This window comes from Lutra lutra, chromosome 7 (assembly GCF_902655055.1).
Source record: "Lutra lutra chromosome 7, mLutLut1.2, whole genome shotgun sequence".
In the NCBI taxonomy this organism is placed as follows: domain Eukaryota; kingdom Metazoa; phylum Chordata; class Mammalia; order Carnivora; family Mustelidae; genus Lutra; species Lutra lutra.
Window position 1 is genome coordinate 41,519,251 of NC_062284.1, and position 19,112 is coordinate 41,538,362.

Here is a 19,112-nt window from a genome sequence, read left to right on the forward strand (position 1 = left end):
CATTCCTGCCTCCATCTCTCATTGAATGGGTGCAAAATAAAAACAAAACAGCAACTAACCCTCAACTTCCTCTCTCTGACCTAACTTAGCTATCAGAAGAAAAGAAAAGAAAGCAGAAGAAACCCAAACCCCTCAAATCAATCTTCTTGAACAACTAAAATAGTTTTAGAAAGAATACGGCTGATTTTTCGAAGACCGAATACATACTACTAGCGCAAGCACTGAAGAATATTAGCATATTTTAAATTGACATCCTAATTATATTTTTATTGCAAAAAGTAATAATTAGCAAAAATGAAGCCTTATGCTTTGAATACAGGGTAGTAATGGGAAATAGACGAAGAAAATACAAAAGTCACTTTCTGTTGATTACTAATGAATGGAATGGAAATAGAACTAATATTAGAATATGTGATTATCCTGCTTGTTTTAGTCCTTTATAACTTCCTCCTTCTAAATTCAAAGATTCTTTCTCTAATTTATATCAATGTAGAACATTAACTCAGCTTTATGCACAACTTAGATGGAATAGGAGGAGGATTTCCAGAATGTATTAATGCTTAAAAAAATTTTTTTCTACCATTGCCCTATTATTGCAGGACACTTCACAACCAATGATTGTAAGTAGAACTTAAGCTGAATTTTGGCCCAACCAAGTTTTTTGAAATGGAGATATTTCTTTCTTTTCAGTAGCCTATTGCTTATGGGTACTTCCGGGGGCTGGTAAGATGACTTTTAAGGGTGGCTGGCAGCAGGAACTGTGGCAAGGGATAGTTCAGGCTATGCCAACCGCACTACCTTTCCCTCTTACCTTTGTTAGTATTCCATCTTCTCGGTGATTCTTCTGCAGGACGTGTTGAAGAGCTAGCTGAATTTTCTGTTGCAGTTTTTCAATTTTTACCTTTTCCTGCAGCCACGAGCGATCTAAACATGAAAAATGATACTTCTTAGTGTTTCTCTTATGTGGTATTGGGACACCCCAATTCCTCCGGACTCTTAGACATAGGTTATTATGCCACAATGGAGAATTAGAGAAAAATAGGCCAGTTTTACTCCATGTTCAAAATTTGCTCCTAAAACAGTGGAAAACTGATCTACAACAGAGTGGTAAATCTTTCCATTTTTACTGACACTTAAAGGAGGGGAAAGTCCTCTCCTTCCAAAGGATAGATATTTAAATCTACGGCCATACATAAGGGCAAATGAAACTACCACGGGTGCTCAAATCTTTCTAATAATTACATTTCTGGATGAAATACTCATAGCAATCCTGCTAGCCCTTCTGGCAAATATGAAAATTGCCTTAGAATCCAAGGCAACTAAGATTGTCAAGAGCATTCCAAATGATTTAAGGGTTGTTAATTCAGTCTTTATGTGTAAGAATTCCAAACAGAAGACAGTAAATTTGCAAAACAGAATATACCCAGGAGGCAGTACTGGTTGAAAACATAGCTTAAATTCGGATAAACTTGTGGATGACATCCAGATAAATCTTAAAAAAAAGTAGGATGTCTTAAAAACCATGTTGTCTTGGAGATATGAGTTAAGAAGGGCAACCCTACTCTACCAGAGCATTTCTCGTGATATCAGGAGGTTAACTATGGACTGGGTTTTACTCAATTCTCATTTCTTAAGATATTGTCAGAATGGCATGAGGTTTTAAACAGGTAATGTGTGTGGGGGGGGGGCATTTTTCTGTTTGATAAAACTTAAAATTAGATTTAATAAGGGTGGCAACCTCTCTTGGTAGGCACCTGAATGTTCTAGAGCCATTACAACTTATGTACCTTCTAAGAAATCTTTACCTGAACACTTTTTAAAGCATTGCATTGTTCTTTGGTTATCTTACCTGCTGACATTAGTACAAATGCAGAAAATAACGCAATTTCATCTTCAGTCAGGTGCATAGAACATAAACTCTTTCCAAATTCAAATACAAAGCTAATAAAGTCTTCACAACCTGCCAAGGTTAAAGACAGTTTAAGATTTTGGTTACTATTTTGGAGAAAAATATGGAATAAGGTGAAAAGGGATCTAGTAGTTGAAGATCCAAGAGGATAGTAATAACATTTCTACAGTTCAACAGTTTAAAATCTTAAAAGAAAAATCTGTTTAGCCATCATCACTATCACCACTGTCCTCACCATTCAAAATACTGAGAATGAACTTTTGTTGCAAGGTTAGCATGTTATTAGGTACCACTCTAAGAGGTCCCTTTGGGTACCATATTGCTCACAACAACTCTGCGAGGGAGGTATTATTATTATTATTATCCCATTTTAGAGGTGAGTAAACAGACCTGGAGAGAAAAATTACTTAAGTTTATACAGGTAGGAAGAAACAGCCTGATATTCAAAACAGGCTGCCTGAGTTTAGGACCCGCAATCTTAAAAACAGAGTCGAGCAGCTACAATCCAACTGAAGCGTGACATTCACTGATTTTTTTGTTTTCTACTCTATTTGATCTAAGCCACCCTTAAAAATGAGAACAAATGACACAGTATGGTCATAAAATCATTACAGCTATTATAGAACTAAAAATGTAGAATGTGAAAGTCTTATTAATAATCCATTCTCAAAAGACTAGTTAAGTGGGGCTGCCTGGGTGGCTCAGTTGGTTAAGTGTCTGCTTCCAGCTCAGGTCATAACATCAGGATGTGGGAATGACCCAAAAGTTGGGCTCCCTGCTCAGCAGGGAATCTTTTTCTCCCTCTCCTGCTGCTCCTGCCCCCTGCTCATACGTACTTTCTCTCTCTCCCTCTCTCAAATAAATAAATAAAATCTTAAAAAAAGAAAAAAAAAAGGATTGGTTAAGTTTGGTATCTACTCTTTTAGATTTGCATATTATATATACCCATTTAAATGGTAATGAATTTTCCTAAAGTATACAGACCTTCTGTCATTTCATTTTTTTTATTTTTTTTTCTTTCTTTTTTTTATTTCATCATTTTTAAAATCACTTAACTTTATCTTAGATACTGTTTCATTCTTCTTAGTGATTATATCCCACTTTATTTAAATTATAGAAATCCAAAATAATTTTTATAGTCTATGTCAGTTTCACTTAGCTATACTTTATTTCTTTGATATCTACATTTCATTCTTATTAATGGGTGTTATTTGAGAAGTACTCTTTGCTTGATTTTATGCATCAGATTACATCCTCTAGTTTCTCTGAATAATTTATCCAATGAAAATCTTTTTTAAAAAAATTTTTGTTTTATTTTAAAGATTTTGTTTATTTGACAAAACAAAGATTATTATTTGCTTATTTGACAGACTGAGATCACAAGTAGGCAGAGAAAGAGAGAGGGGGAAGCAGGCTCCCTGCTGAGCAGAGAGCCCGATGCGGGGCTCGATCCCAGGACCCTGGAATCATGACCTGAGCCAAAGGCAGAGGCTTTAACCCACTGTGAGCCACCTAGGTGCCCCTCCAATGAAAATCTTCTTAAAATCTGCAAGGGAACTAGAAGGTTAGACAATATAAATTTCTTCGATTACAGACTAGATAAAACAGAACGCTAAACCTTTCAATGTACTATAGACAAAAACCGTTTGAGCTGTGTGAATTTTCTGCAGTGACTATAAAGTAACATAAGCATAAAATCCTTTAATTTTTGTTTCCAAATAACAGTTTCTGTTCTGTTCAGTAAGCTCTTTGGCAGAGCTCCTACACTTTCCTACGGCCCTGATTTAAAGACAGAGCACCCAGATTTCCTTACCCAAGGATTTGAAGACATCGGGGCTAGCATATTTCCCATCAAAGTACACGGTGTTGTTCTGAGAGTCGAAGGCACGGCACATTCTGATAAATACCACCTCTAGAGAACCTAAGCGAAGACAGAAATGGTGTGGATTATCTTATCGTGGTAAATATTTATCTACTGTGAAAGCCCTAATATAGGGACGACTTTCTGATTCAGTGCAGTGGGGGCTGTATGCCCTGTGGCCAGTGGCTCTCAGTCACATCCGCTCTCTATTTATTATTATTTTTTAAAGATTTTATTTATTCATTTGAGAGAGACAGAGTGAGACAGAGAACACGAGTGGGGTGAGGAGCAGAGGGAGAAGAGGGCTCCCCGCTGAGCAGGGAGCCCAGTGCAGGGCTCGATCCTAGGACTCCAGGATCACGACCTGAGCTGAAGGCAGATGCCAACTGAATGAGCCACCTAGGTGCCCCTAAGCTCTCTATTTATTTTATTTTTTTTTAAAGATTTTATTTATTTATTTGTCAGAGAGAGAGAGGGAGAGAGAGCGAGCACAGGCAGACAGAGTGGCAGGCAGAGGCAGAGGGAGAAGCAGGCTCCCTGCTGAGCAAGGAGCCCGATGTGGGACTTAATCCCAGGACGCTGGGATCATGACCTGAGCCGAAGGCAGCTGCTTAACCAACTGAGCCACCCAGGCGTCCCTAAGCTCTCTATTTAAAGGGGCACAGTTTACCAGCGTAATTAAAGATTTATGCTGAAGCGAACTATGGCCAAGCTAACTATGCCCTATATTTCTGAAGAGAGGCGGGGTTACAAATTACTCCTCTGGCATTCTTCTGTCTTGCAGTAGAGTCTCAGGGTTGCCAAGGAAAACGTATTGATTCATATTTATTAAAACAAACCAGGGCGCCTGGGTGGCTCAGTGGGTTAAGCCGCTGCCTTCAGCTCAGGTCATGATCTCAGGGTCCTGGGATCGAGTCCCGCATCGGGCTCTCTGCTCAGCGGGGAGCCTGCTTCCCTCTCTCTATCTCTCTCTGCCTGCCTCTCCGTCTACTTGTGATCTCTCTCTGTCAGATAAATGAATAAAATCTTAAAAAAAACAAAAACAAAAAAAACCAGAGCGGGGAGAGAAACCATAAGAGACTCTTAATCTCAGGAAACAAACTGAGGTTTGCTGAAGGGGAGGGCAGTGGGAAGGATAGGGTGGCTGGGTGATGGACATTGGGGAGGCTATGTGCTATGGTGAGCGCTGTGAATTATGTAAGACTGATGATTCACAGACCTGTACCCCTGAAACAAATAATAGATTAGATGTTAATAAACATGCAAACAATAACATAAACAAACAAACCAAGAAATCAGGGGTGTCCCTTTGAGTTCCACAGAGAGCATTCCTAACAACTTACTGTTACCTCCCAAGGGTCTGGAGTGGGTGTCCTTCAAATTAATTGTTTCACTCAGAGGAGAAACAAAATGTTTCCCACAGATAGTTCAAAAACCATTAAAAAGGACTCAGTTGCTGCTAGAAGAAACCTGAGCTATTATCATTGGGGAAAAACTGTTCCCGACACCTTCCTTACCCAGCATTTCTTTAATAGGTGGGTGAAAGCAGGTTAGGAAGAGATCTCAAAATTCACTTGCAAAGCACATACCTGCTTTGAGAAGCACAATTTGATCATTTTGACACAGTTCCATAAATCCGTCAATGCGTTTGGCAAACTCGACCACATACTGTATAGCTTCCGTGATTTTGATGGCACACAACTGCCACATCACCTCTCGCTGCTGCAGAGGAGCAAAGCACAGCAACACACACGGTCACCCGTATCCCAGACACAGGGGTTTTTAACTGCCCCTATTTTGTCAAAGCCTTCTTTGGAAATGGATTTTAAAAAGCTAGAGGATTAAAAATTAACATTTGGGTTATAATGATTGCTTCCGAGTCCCTTCTCATCTCCTCTGATTCCTCTGTTACCATTTTGGTGGTAAAGGGACAGGGGGAAGATGTTAAAAGCAGGTGAAACTGTGAGTCCGAAAAGCAGCAGATGCCACTGCTTGACCCTTGGGCCTCGGAGAGTAGCACAGTAAGATCTTCTTGTGAGCAATTATTGTACCTTGGGGAACATAACACCATTTTACTGGGGGCAAGGTAGAGAGGGGGAGTCAATTACATTTATCGTGCACCTGCTTTGAGCTAGATGCTGTATGACATCCTTGTCTTGTTTCATTTTCCCATTTTCCATAAGTGGACGTAAATTCTCTTAGAGGTTTCACGGCTAGAAGGTGTTGGAGCCGGGATTCAAATCCTAGCATCTCTGACTCGGAATCCCATTTCACATGCCCTGCTGTTTCTTACTGCTTTCTCATTTCCCTTTCTAACAATACTGGCTGGCTGCTGGTGTTACCTGCTATCTCAAAGGCAAAGTGATTCCTATCCTGTTTAATTGCTTTTGTATACCCACTTCCATTTAGTTATGGGGATATGGATCTTAGTACTATTTCCAACAATATGATGGGGTGAAGGAAACATTGAATTAGGAGCCAGGAGTCATGATCTAGTCCTGGTATTTTCACTCTCCTGCCATACACCAAGGGATGCTAATATCCTCATATGTTAAATGAAGGGGACGATTAGCCTGAAGAAACACTGCCGCCCCTCCTAGGCCTACATCTCCTAGGCCTACATCTCTATAATATAACCACAGCATCTCCCTTTACCAAGGCAGAATGGGTAACCGAAACTTCCCCTTCTCCAGCCCCGCCCTCCCACGCTGGTGGCTTGTGGATCAGTGTGTAAAGAAAATGGCAAGGAGCAGCACCCTTTGTCAATTGCACATTGCTAGGTTCAGACTGGAGTTATGAGAATAGCTTCCAAACCTTTTTCACACATCCTCTAAACCTCTGAGGCTGAGATTATTTTACGTCAACTTCCAGAACTTGAAATCTTCCACCGTGATATCAGGACAACTCTCAATTCATTCGGGCTTTTGGACACTGATTCCTCTACCCCCCATTGCCAAATGATAGGAGATACGTGTATATAGTCATCGGCCTGAGAGAATTTGTTTGTTATTGCTGAAATTTCACACACTTGCACCTCAGTAAGACGACAAAGTCCCAAGTATATGATCATCTCTAAAAGAAAGATTTTAAACAGAAATCTGATATCTGATGAAAGACAGTCACTCTCTAGTCTGTATTCTTCAACAGATGGCCCGCATAAACACCCTTCCCACTCTTGCCTCAATCCTGGGTAAAAATCTTCAGAGTATATACCTTGTTTTGGTAGCTCTCGATCTCCTCCTGCAGAAAGGTCTGCCACGTTATCTGCTGGAGCTCTTCTCTCAAGTATTGGCAAGTTTCCAGATGTGATTTAGATATATTCTGTGCAAGGTGTTCTAAGGAGAAAACAGGAGATCATAAACATGAAAAACCAAGCTCTTCTCTGGATAATCAGGGTTTTTCCTGCTTAATATTTGCTTTAAAAAGTAACAAGTAAGAAAATAAAGTAAAAGTAAATAAAAAGTAACAAGTACAAAGCAACATGCTGAACCAGTTTCAATTATCTTTACATTTTTAAATAAGCAATTTGGAACTATTCTATATTTTGGAACATGAAGATGAAGGACAGGCAACGCCAATACTTAGCAGTAAGTCTCGGTGACTTCAAAGACCCTCCTGACCTTGATCTTCTTCTGTGGCTTTACACCAATGTCTGCGAATGAACAATTATTAGCCCAGATAGGTGTGGGAAATGACCAACACAGCCTATTCTTGGCATTTTTATGAAGAGACATTGACCTGAGGAGGATTACTCTTGAAAAATTAGGAAATGGTATGCTTTTGTGAAAACAACTGTTATTTCTTTTATTTTTCCAGCAAATAGTACAACAAGCATTACTGAGGGCCTATTATGTCACTATATATAGGGTGGTGGTTAAGAGATGGACTCTGGCACCAGACAGCCAGTGTATGAAACTCAGCTCTTGTACCTACCAGCTGTATGATCTTGGGTATGTTACTCAGCCTCTCTGTGCTTTGGTTTCCTCACTTGCAAAATAAGGGAAACAGTACCTACTTCATAGGCCTGGTGAGAATTAAATGAGTTGAGCGCTTAGAACAGTGAGGGTTACCTAGTACACACTACGTAAACATTTGTTCTTATTATACTGGAACGTAGGTAGTTTGAGGATATTAAACAAACAGATGCCTAAGAAGTTTCTCTAGGAACTTATAATCTGATGAACATGTATGGGAACACTGAAAGGACAATTCAAGACATTAGACAATAAAGCATCAACTTGAATTACATCAGAAGAGAAAAGAGAGAACAGGTTCTGTCATGGAAGGGAAAGATGAAGAGAATTAGAGGATGCTTCTTGGTAGGAGAGAAACATCTGAAGTGGACCCTGAAGTAAAGGGAGGATTTGGCAGGCAGAGGACAGCGGTGTGAAGAGGCGAGCTGATTCCACATTCCAGGGATGATAGATGAAGGAGCAAATAATGGCATTTACAGGGGACAGGCAGATGTGTGATAAAGTGATAGCACCCAAACAGAAGCATGAGTAGGTAAGGGTCACATTCTGGAGAATCTCAAATATTAGGATTAAGGTTTGGACCTGCTTAAGGAGTCCGTGGAATTCTCTAGGGGGAGCTGGCACACGGAAGGCTGTATGTGGGGCAACAGAACAAGCAGTTTTGTGACTGGTGGACTGGAGCAGAGGCTGGAGCTGGGAGCACCAGCGAAAGGTGCTGCAACCCGTGTGGGCGGGACTAAGCGCTTTAGGTAGGTCAGTAATAAACGTTACAGAAGGGAAGGACAATGCAAGTATTTTAAGGGGAACTGACAAGATTCCATGAATATGAAACCATATCCCAAAGGGATCTTCTTCTAGGGTCCTGATTACATAACAGGAAAACCCATTTAAAAGAATGGTGCTAAATGAAAACTTGGCAACACTAGTAAGAGGGTCTGTTTGGAAATGTGTCACTGCTTTCGGCAAACAGATTCAGACTTGTTTGTGTGAAAACAGAGTGGGTTCACCTAAATGAAACTTGAAACTAGAGTCTCCTTAGAAACACTGAAACACAATAAATCTTAACAGCCCTATTTGGCAGCACACAGACATGAACACAAAATAAATAAATACCAGGAAAATAAAACACAAACAGAAGAAAAAAACTAAAGGAAAGAAAGAAACAGAAAGACAGTGACCAAAAGAGGGAGAAGCCAGCAATTTATGTGTCTTAGAAACAGTGATGCTTGTAGAGAGAAGAGGGCAGTAAAGACGAAAACAATGAGTCAGAATCAGGAAAACAAATGTGTATATAGTAAACCAATTTTTGCAGACACGAAATAAAATGAAGATGAAGTGTTTGCAGGGAAGCTGGGGGATCCTATGAGGTGACGAATGGTAAGAAGCACATAGTATTCCCTTCCAGATCATGCTTCTTTTCCAGTTAATATGGTCAGCATCTTACTTCATATTAAAAATTGTTCCCACCCACCCCTACCTATTTGAGCCCACCTTTGGGCAGACAGACAAGGAATAGCGTAATGTACATGTCAAACCAGTAGAGGGCAGTGGCTGCATTCTCACCAACCGCCTTTGATTACAATTCACAGTTGATTTGGCAAGTGTAAGATTTCAGATACTTTACTATTTTTAAATCTCCATTTCAGCAAAGGACAATATGGTCAGACTGAGCAAAAGTTAAGTTAGTGTGGTCTCTTAGAGAAACACTCTGGAATAGTGAAATACCGTGGAACTAGGAGTTAGGAGACCTGGTTTCTGGTCTGTGCTCAGCAGATAAACTCACTTTGTGATGGACAAATCAGTTCATCTTCCCAACCATGATTGTTTCTTCAACACAGCTAAGGTCTAGGTACTTCAGATGGAATTTCCTGACTTCTGAGTTAGTCACAGATTTTCACAGTGGAAAGGAACTTTAGATGGTCCAGCCTCTCCTCAGTTTATAGATAGTAACACCATTAATAATGTTTAATAGCATTTACTATGTGCTAGCCCCATATAACTTATATATATGTATATATACGTATATATCTATATACATATATTCTGGATATGTATATTTTCTTCATCTTCATAACAATTTTAGGAGGAAAGTGGTATTATCTCCCTTTTACAGACGATGAAACCAAGTGAGATTAAGTGACTTTTTCAAGGTATAATAGCAGGCAACTGGCAAGCGATTGAAACATACATAATTTGGGGCCAGTCTGTTCTTCATCATTATATTCTGTAAGTAGGGAAACTGCAGCTTGCAGAGGTACATGACTTATAGTGGGTTACATAACCTATAGCAAACCTAGGACCACAAAACATATAAGCTGACTTCTTAACTAGTGCTTTGTCCAATAATCACTTGACTCTTCTGCAAAAGGCTTTAGTTATCAATTATAGTGACATGTGCAGTTAACTTTATTTTTTAAGTGAACCCAGATTGTTTATCTGGAATGTATATTTCTGGTACTAATTGTACCTTAAGGGCAAAATTTCCTAGCCAGGAATGCAGATGTATTGCCACTAAAAGTAATGGATTGTAGACACTATTATTGAAAGAGAGAATTGAGGTTAAGATATGTCAATTTACAATTTATTTTCCAACTGTATAATTGGTTTCATTGGTTTAAAATCTGATGACAAAATTTTGCCTAAAATGAAGTCAACGGCGTTAGTTAAAAAGACAGTAAGACTGGAATCACTATATTGTTCACCTGAAACTAATAAAACTCTGTATGTTAACTATACTGGAATTGGGGAAAAAAAATAGCAGGATTTGAGGCCCCAAAGGAAATACTAGGGAACCCGAGATGGCTTTGAAGAAGGACCAGCAACATCTTTGGCCACCTCTATGTTGCTCAATTCCTCCAAGTATTTTGTACAGGTAAATGGGAAAGAAAATTAGAATCCAATTATATTCTTTTTAGACAAATTCTTATTTAGTTTTGGGTTTGGGACTAATCCCAGTGATGAATTAATTTTACTGATCCAGAAAAATGCCAAAAGACATGTAAAAAGCTCCCAATTTAGGAGAGCATGGAGAACATTTGAGGGCACAGGGCTCCCAGACTGCAGTGGGAGATGTGGAAGAGACACTGACCAGACGGCCCAAGGCGCATTGGCTTTTCCATTTCTGGACCCACTCAAGTATTAGTGCATGCTTAGCCAAAGGGCCATATTTAAGGGGAATGCTTTGGCTAAGCCCTATGGATTTATTTTGGGGTTGAACATTTGACAAGCAAACAGGACAGATTTGCTAGTATTTATGATAAGGTGGAAGCAAACTGAAAGTGAGCCAGGTCATTTTTCATGATATCATGTCAGCTTTCAATCAAATCCTTACTCATTTCTGAAAATTTTACTTTCATTACAGTTCTGCTTAAGTCGCGGCCAACCAAGATTTCATGACAAAAACGGAAGGTTTTTGTTCTAGTTCAAGAAAAAAATATCAAACCTACCTCTGCTCAGCTTGGCTTCTAGTTCAGAGGTTCCTCTGTTAATCAAAAGAGCTGAAATCCACCTTTAATGCTGTTCAGTGGTTAAAGACCAAGCTTAAAATGTCCCTGCTCTTGAGGATTTAAATTTAGACCCATAAAGAGGTACTTGTGTAAAAACCGTCAAGAACATTCAATTTGTTCTATTTGGAGGAAGATTTTACTGGAAATATAAATTTCACTTAAAAAATGTTTTATGGAGTACAGAGGTGGAGAAACCATCTAAAGAACACAACTGTTATTTCTGTGAACTAAGGGTGTCTGTGCTCAAGTCAGAACCTGCTGGTTCTTTTCCATCTGAAGTCTTCATTCTCTCCTCGTGTTAAGTTAGTCACCTCCACAGCAACTAATTGAAATATCCCAAAGGACTATAACCTTGTGTGAGGAGTCACGGGGAGGAGCACGTCAAATTTGAACACTGCAAAGTTTCTTATCCAAGTTTCTCTAATAATAGTGTTGTACCTAAAAACTGATCAAATGTTATAACAGGGGTTGCTAACACAACTTCCTGGAAATGGCAAGTCTTCCAGTGTCTGTGTTCTACCAACATTTCTAGGTCACATCTCCCAAAAAGCAACAATGTCACACAGGATTAAGGAGATGTCAGATTTGTTTGTTTGTTTTTGCCTGGTGAGTTTTCTATGAACTCTATCAGTTTTGTTACCAATATCCATCACCAGACCATTTTGGAAAATAAAGAAGCCAATTTCCCTTTAACATTCATAGAATACATCAGGGTTGGAAAAAATCTACAGGAGCTGGGCAGCAATATAAAATGGGAAGACATGTCAAGGTGTTAGGGCTTTACTGTGCCAATTGGTTATTGCCATTCACCAGTGCTGGTCCAGTATAACTAGGTCATTTTTCCCTTTTCACAAGAAGCTGAAAATCTGAACTCTGAGGCAGGACTGTCTAGGTTTAAAACTTTAGCAACCAGTTCAAAAATGTTTAAAACTCTGCATGGGTCCAAAACTGTGTATGGTCCAGGCCCAGTGGGTGGGCTGCCATTTCTATGACTTCAGGTGTAAAGCAACACCTGGACAATAACTAAAGGAAATAATGAACAAAGTTAATGGGGCCATTCCCTGAGTTTACAGTTTCTGTGGCATTTAAAGACTGCTTCAAGGGGCGCCTGGAAGGCTCAGTGGGTTAAAGCCTCTGCCTTCAGCTCAGGTCATGATCCCAGGGTCCTGGGATCAAGCCTCGCATCGGGCTCTTCACTCAGTGGGGAGCCTGCTTCCTCCTCTCTCTCTGCCTGCCTCTCTGCCTACTTGTGATCTCTCTGTTTGTCAAATAAATAAATAAATAATCTTAAAAAAAAAAAATAAAGACTGCTTCAAGCTCACGCTGCCCCATCTCTGATACGGACAGGTCAACGTGTTTCCTGGTGTGCGACGGGAAACAGAGGACAATCGAAAGCGAGGGGGCAGGGTGGAACTTTGAAGGGGTCCAAATAGTAGAGGTGTATCATTCTAATAATGTAACTCATTAGAGGAAAGTCAAACACATCCCATTTACTTGAAAGGGCAGAAGAGACACGTCCTAATGGACACATGGAGGCCATTACCTAATTCTGCCATGGACACAGTTGGGGACGTCTCTCCGTTGGTGAAAGAACAGTAGGGAAAGAAGCCTGATGCTGGTGTGTAGTCACATATTGGTTCTGGTTTGATTCCATTGATATCAAGACCTGACTGGTCTGGGGAAGGCTGTATGTCCAGGTAGAAGCTGCTGACAGCAGAGTCTGCCTTGCTTCCCTCTGGGGTGTGCCCGTCGATGTAGTTGCTGAGGTCCTCGTGAAGCTCGGTGAGCCCGTTGGCCGAGATGTTGTAGGTGGGAGTCAGCGGCTCGGCCTCTCCAGGCTGCTGTTGGTGGTCTCGCTGCTGCTGCTGCATCCGGTGTTTTTGTACTTCTGCGTACAAGCTGTCTCTTTGCTTTTTTGACATCCGGCCAAATTTTACAGCTGGAAGAGAAAAGCCAGACCACACCATATACAATATGCTTTTCTTTATTATTCTCTCCAGCATGCGTTGGGGGTTCCTTTTAAGTCTCAGACAATCTCAATCAAAAACCACATCGCCACAAAAATAAGGACATGATCCAGAGGTGAAAACGGTCCCACCCCACACAGGCTTGCTCCACATCCCAGAGGAGCTATGTTTCAGAAACAGACCCAGGACTGGTACAAGGGCAATGACCACGTATGTCTTCCTGCTGTCACATAACCCGACGCTCAGCGGGAACCACTGATGTGTGACTTGATGGACTTGTGTGTTCTCCGCCCATGCCGCTTGCCTTGACCACCTCTTTCTCTTCCCAGGGTTCAGACTGATGTGCAGGGATGCAGACTCACGGGGGTACACTGAGGTACAAGCAGCCGAACCTCAACTTCCATTCATTTCGTTCATTCATTGTTCCCTCCTAATCAAACAGCCAAATCTGGAGCTTTGCTGTGAGACCTCAGCAATGAGGGCCCTTTGCAATTCCCTGATTTTATCTCTGAGTCTACATGATATAAGAATCCCCTGCTTCCCTCCTCCTGGTCACAGTGAACCCTGTGGGACCCTCAGACCCACCTTTAAGTGACTTTCTGCTCTTCTCATTTACCCTCAAGTAAACAGAGTATCAGAATTTGGGGAAGAGCAAACACTGTGTAGATTTCCCTGTTGGGCAAATTTGTATTCTCAGTGTTTCTCCTTGTGATATGTCCCCATATTTAAAGTGGAACGATGAGTATAGTACCTTTACTGTTCATTCAGAATCCCAAATGCTCTCTCCTAAAACGTGAGATAATTGATAAAAGAACCTTATGATTTCCTGGTCTGAACTCTCCCACTAACCCATGGTCTCTCAGCCCAATTCTCTGTATGCAGATAAAGCCTCAGCTGGAAGGACGAAGACCCCCTAATTGATTATGGTCACATTTATACCTGACTGGGTGGATGAACTCATCTATTTGACCATCATTATAATTCTATGAGTCTAGGGGCAGGAGGCCAAGAGAGATGGAAGTTGGGAACCAGAGACAACTACCTGGGAGATTTGTGTCCTGCCAAGGAGAACATGCTGTCCCTTTACACACAGGAAACATATGAGTGGGATCCTGATCAATTTCCAGAGTCCACAGCTCGGGTAACAAACTTGGGGCTTAGGCAGCAATCAGACCACTCTGAGCTCGGATTTCAGGCCTGTCATTGTACAAGCCCCAACATTCACATCAAGCCCATAACATGCCTTGCTACCTCTGCGCAAAATCTCCAAGAGGCATACTGACGGTACCCCCCCCCCTTTTTTTTAAAGACTACTCCAGAACTCCCAGAGGGATTGACAACCATAGGTGAAACTCATTCTGCTAATGCTTTGAGTTGTGTTTTAACTTTTGCCTTAATATCAACAAGAGTAATTATACTATACTGTAAATGAAATGAGAGGATCAGTTCTTGAGAAAACACACACACAACTAAAAACACACACAAAACCAAAAACACACACACAACTAAAAACACACACACAACTTGTGACCTTAGCATATAAGTTCATATATAAGAGATATGCCTGATTTTGTTGGTTTAGTGCCTTTGAAAGATGAAATCCGCTGAACTGCCTATCGCGGGCATTTCTGAGTACCTAAGTCCTGTGACTTGCATCTTCCAATGCCCCAAACTTAATTTTTGTTCCTACATATTCTTAGTGGCCATCCCATGCATCACTACTGACATATATCACAGCTCGTGCCTGGGCTGGTCTACAGGCCCCAAGAACATCTGATCATGGGAAGGCAGGCTTTCAGAACGCCTGCCCAGCATTCTGAAATATTTTCCACAGGCTGAGATTCCACTGGAAGAGATGTTTCCTTCAAGGGGATCTCTTAAGAGAGCCAGCATGTATGTTCGTAAAAGTCCTAAAATGTACCCACTATACTTTCTGCCCAGTTTCCTTGTATAAGAGTAACTGTCTTGAAATCTGGTGTTGATTATTCCACGCACTTAAGATGGTTTTCCAGGAAGATCTTGAAATGTTTGGCAATTGCACGATAGATGGCCTCTATTTCTTTAAATAGCTTCTTTTAAGGAAAAGAACATTTGTCTTTGAGCCATGATTTGCACTGTTTTCACACATTCTGTATGTACAAGTATGGGACTTTCTCTTTTGTTTTGAGACATATTTTGATTTGCCATTTGATTTCTTGTCTGGTCCACTGCTTGTACAGTACTGTGTTGTATAGTTTTTACATATTAATTATTTAATATATACATTATGGAATTCCCAGCTTTGTTTTATTGTTGTTCTTTAGTTTTGTACCATTATGGTTGGAAAATATGCTTAGTGTGATTTCAATTTGTGATATTCGTTATGTCTCCTTTTATATGACTCAACCAGGGGATTTGTCTGCGTGTACTTGAGGAAAATGTGTATTCTATTTTTCTTGGATGGAATGTCTTACATATATCCTATAGAACTGTGTATTCTGAAGTTTGCCCTAAGTAAAAAATGTTCTTGTCGGAGAAGGAAATAATAACTTTAACTGAGGGTACCCTTTTAAAATAAAGCATATCAGAGAGGAGGAGGGCTGGCAGATGTGAAATAGTCAGTGGGCCTTAAGGAGTGTATGGAAATGTCACAACCCTGTATTGTGAACCTGAAATTAATATAACACTGTATGTTAACTACACTGGAATTAAAATTGAATAACGTAATAAAAAATTTAAAGAAAACCCCCAAATACATGATTTTGATTTGTGATTCAAACTATCCAGTTACCATAAAAACTAATTCATTCCAACTACCAATAAGCTTTACTAGTTAGTGTAAAGCACTAACAATTAGCCTTAACAGTTAGCTCTGGCTTGTGTTTCTTACTGGGGACAATGTCTGTAAGAGGTATATTTATTGAGGCCCTCAGAGGACATGTCCCTTCAATCAATTCATCAACCTGTAACATCTTAAACATCTAAAATAGGAAGGTGTTCTGACCACACGGGTGCTTCTCTGCCATGCCACCCCCAACCCCATCGGGCTCCAGTGCACTACGGAGGAGAAAGTAACTGTTGTGGGTCCCACAAGGCCTCCAGAGGTGAGGTGGAGTGGGGGAGGGGCAGGTCTGGGTCCAGGGCTCGGAAGGCACTTTCGCAAGCCCATGCTACTGTACAACTCAAACTGCGAGTGCTCACCATCTCGAGACATGCCTACGGCCAGGCATTTCTGTAACCGACAGTGCTGGCAACGGTTTCTACTGGTTCGATCAATCAAACAGTTCTTCTGACGCGGACAGGAGTAGGTGGCATTGCTCTGCTGACTTCTCCTGAAAAAGCCCTGTGATTCAGTTATAAAATATAAAACAGGTTAGTGTCAGTGTGAGCTGTATGATACTAAAGGCAGTACACTAAGCACTGAACGGCATTGATGTTTAATGGAGAATTAAAAAGTCATGGCAGAGATCATCCAGGAGACCACTAATGACATTGAAGCCACTTCTTTTTCTTGGGCAAAATTGATCTCTAGAGCCTAATCCTCTGTCCCGTACACATGTGAAACTTTCTTTAACTCCAACAGATGGCTGCCTGTGTGATTAGGCCCTGTTCTTGACTTCTGCTAAGCAAGCCATGTGCTTGATGGATTGGTACAAAGGCACTTATCTTTAATCTTTATCTCCAAAATATTTTTAGTGGAATAAACAAAACATTTCTCTGGAATACCCAGAGGTATGGAAAATCCTGCCTCAGTATAACTCATAATGGCTGCAATCCTGATATCCTGGGCTATCTCTCCTAGCCCACTGAACTCTGTCTACCACACTCCACACATCTTGCATTCCCTGAGACAGACTCTCCTGCCCCAAGAACTTAAATGACACTTGGATGGATTATCTTGGCAGATAAATCAGAATGGGAATACTCGTCCACCCTTGAGTTCAGAGTCATAGTCTTTAACAAATCCAATTCCATGTTCATGGAGTTCCATTTCCTTGCTTTTTTTTTGTTGTTGTTGTTTGTTTTAAATTAAGATTTACTGGGAGCACTGGGTAGCTCAGTTGTTAAGCATCTGCCTTTGGCTCAGGGCATCTGCCTTTGGCTCAGGTCATGATCCCAGGGTCCTGGGATCCAGCCCCATGTCGGGCTCCCTGCTTGGCAGGAAGTCCGCTTTTTCCTCTCCTACCCCTCTGCTTGTGTTCCCTCTCTTGCTGTCTCTCTCTCTCTCTCTCTCTCTGTCAAATAAATAAATAAATAAATAAATAAATAAATAAATAAATAAATAAAATTAAGATTTATTTATTTATTTGAGAGAGAAACTGAGTGAGCATGAGTTGGTGGGAGGCGGGGGCGGGGGGGAGAAGGAAGGGGAAGAGAATCTCAAGCAGGCTCCCTGCTGAGCATGGAGTCCCACTCCGGGCTTGATCCCAGGACCCATGAGATTGTGACCTGAGCTGAAATCAAGAGTCTGACACTTAACTAAGTCACCCAGGTGTACCCTCCACTTACTTGTTAAGTGCTGTTTTGGAAATGAGAAGGTAGGCAAAGATGCCTGAGGAGCTACTGACCTCAAGGATTTCATGTATTCATTCACTTTTTCATTAATTCACCCTTGCTAACTTCTTGAGCTGGATCCTTACTACATCATTAATGTTCCGTGTTCATCCTTTCCCTAAAGCTGTACATTTTCCTTTTGGTTATCTTTTAGAGTAAGTTTTGCTATATAGTATTTGCATTGCCAGTCATTTGAAAACACGCTCTAATTTTCAAAAGATTTCTTCTTTATACATTATTTAGAAGCACATTTCTTAATTTCTAAATATGTGGGGGGGGTGGGGTTTTTTTATCGTTGTTGTTTTTTGTTTTTGACTTATCTCTTAGTGGTTTTGCAAGCTAGGAAGGTACTGAAGAAAAGGAAGGTAACCAGAGTCCTTTCCATGACCCAGAGCCATGAAGGGTACAAAAGAGCACTATATATATATATATATACATTCAAATCCTTAATGGTCAAGATACATGACCCCAATAAAGGCAACACCAGTGGAGAGGGGAGAAGTAAAATCCTGAAGAACTGACAGAGGAGCAGGCACACTGACAAAGGTACTTTTTCACCGAAAGATTTTTCTGGAGGTCAACTTGGCTGTTGTATCAAAATCCTTAGAAATATGTCTATTTATTGAATCAATAATTATCCTTTAGGGAATACATTTTAAAGGAATATTAAGAATGGTATAAAGCCTTATCTACAAGGATGTTCATCATAAGTACAGTCTGAAATATAAGAATAATTTAGAAAGATGCTAAATGTCCTACATTAGTGAGTTGCAAGAGTTATATGGATATCCATATATTCGGAAACCAGTAAAAATGGTATTTCAGAAATACAATTATTGATATTAAAAGGTGATAAAAATAAGGGATCTGTTTATCTGTGCTCTCTGATTTTTCTGTAGTATGTACGTTGAAAGGTATGTGAACTAGACGGGAAGAGCAATGTACTAGATCTGCTTTCTTTTGTGAAGAGTTGGTGACTGTGGGTTAAGTCAATGGCTAAGATGGATAGGATATCAGTTCCTACCTCTTTGTTTTGGAAGCCAGCCTAGAATGGGAGGGGGCAGGGCACTGACCTATCACCCACTCTTGGCTGTCTGCCAAACTACTCACTAACCTAAACATGGACAGGGCTGGGGGCCCAGGGTCTCAGACTGTCTGATGTACTTTGAATCTCCCTGTATTAAGTCTGGCCTCTTCTGTGAAGCAATCTTACTTTTCTCAAAATATCTAACGCTGTGGGCTTTCTTGTTTGTTTGGTGTGGTTTTTTTTCTCCTCTACAAAAAGGAAGTGAGAAGAAGTAAAACTTTCTTTGGAGCTTAATGAAGAGAATTCAAGAAAATAAAAATGGTAACAGAGGCAGA

The 19,112-nt window shown here is 40.6% G+C and overlaps 1 protein-coding gene across 3 annotated transcripts in view; it reads right to left on the minus strand.

Annotated features, from left to right (window-relative positions):
• The window catches only part of RORA (RAR related orphan receptor A), a 713,393-nt gene that overhangs the window by 10,195 nt on the left and 684,086 nt on the right, over positions 1 to 19,112 (minus strand). For all 3 annotated transcript variants that reach the window (XM_047737893.1, XM_047737892.1, XM_047737890.1), the window contains 7 exons: positions 16,398 to 16,539; positions 12,794 to 13,189; positions 6,984 to 7,105; positions 5,360 to 5,492; positions 3,723 to 3,830; positions 1,850 to 1,960; positions 812 to 924 (listed from right to left, as the gene is read on the minus strand). In XM_047737893.1, the coding sequence (XP_047593849.1) occupies positions 812 to 924; positions 1,850 to 1,960; positions 3,723 to 3,830; positions 5,360 to 5,492; positions 6,984 to 7,105; positions 12,794 to 13,189; positions 16,398 to 16,539 (1,125 nt within the window). The remainder of the gene's footprint in view (positions 1 to 811; positions 925 to 1,849; positions 1,961 to 3,722; positions 3,831 to 5,359; positions 5,493 to 6,983; positions 7,106 to 12,793; positions 13,190 to 16,397; positions 16,540 to 19,112) is intronic.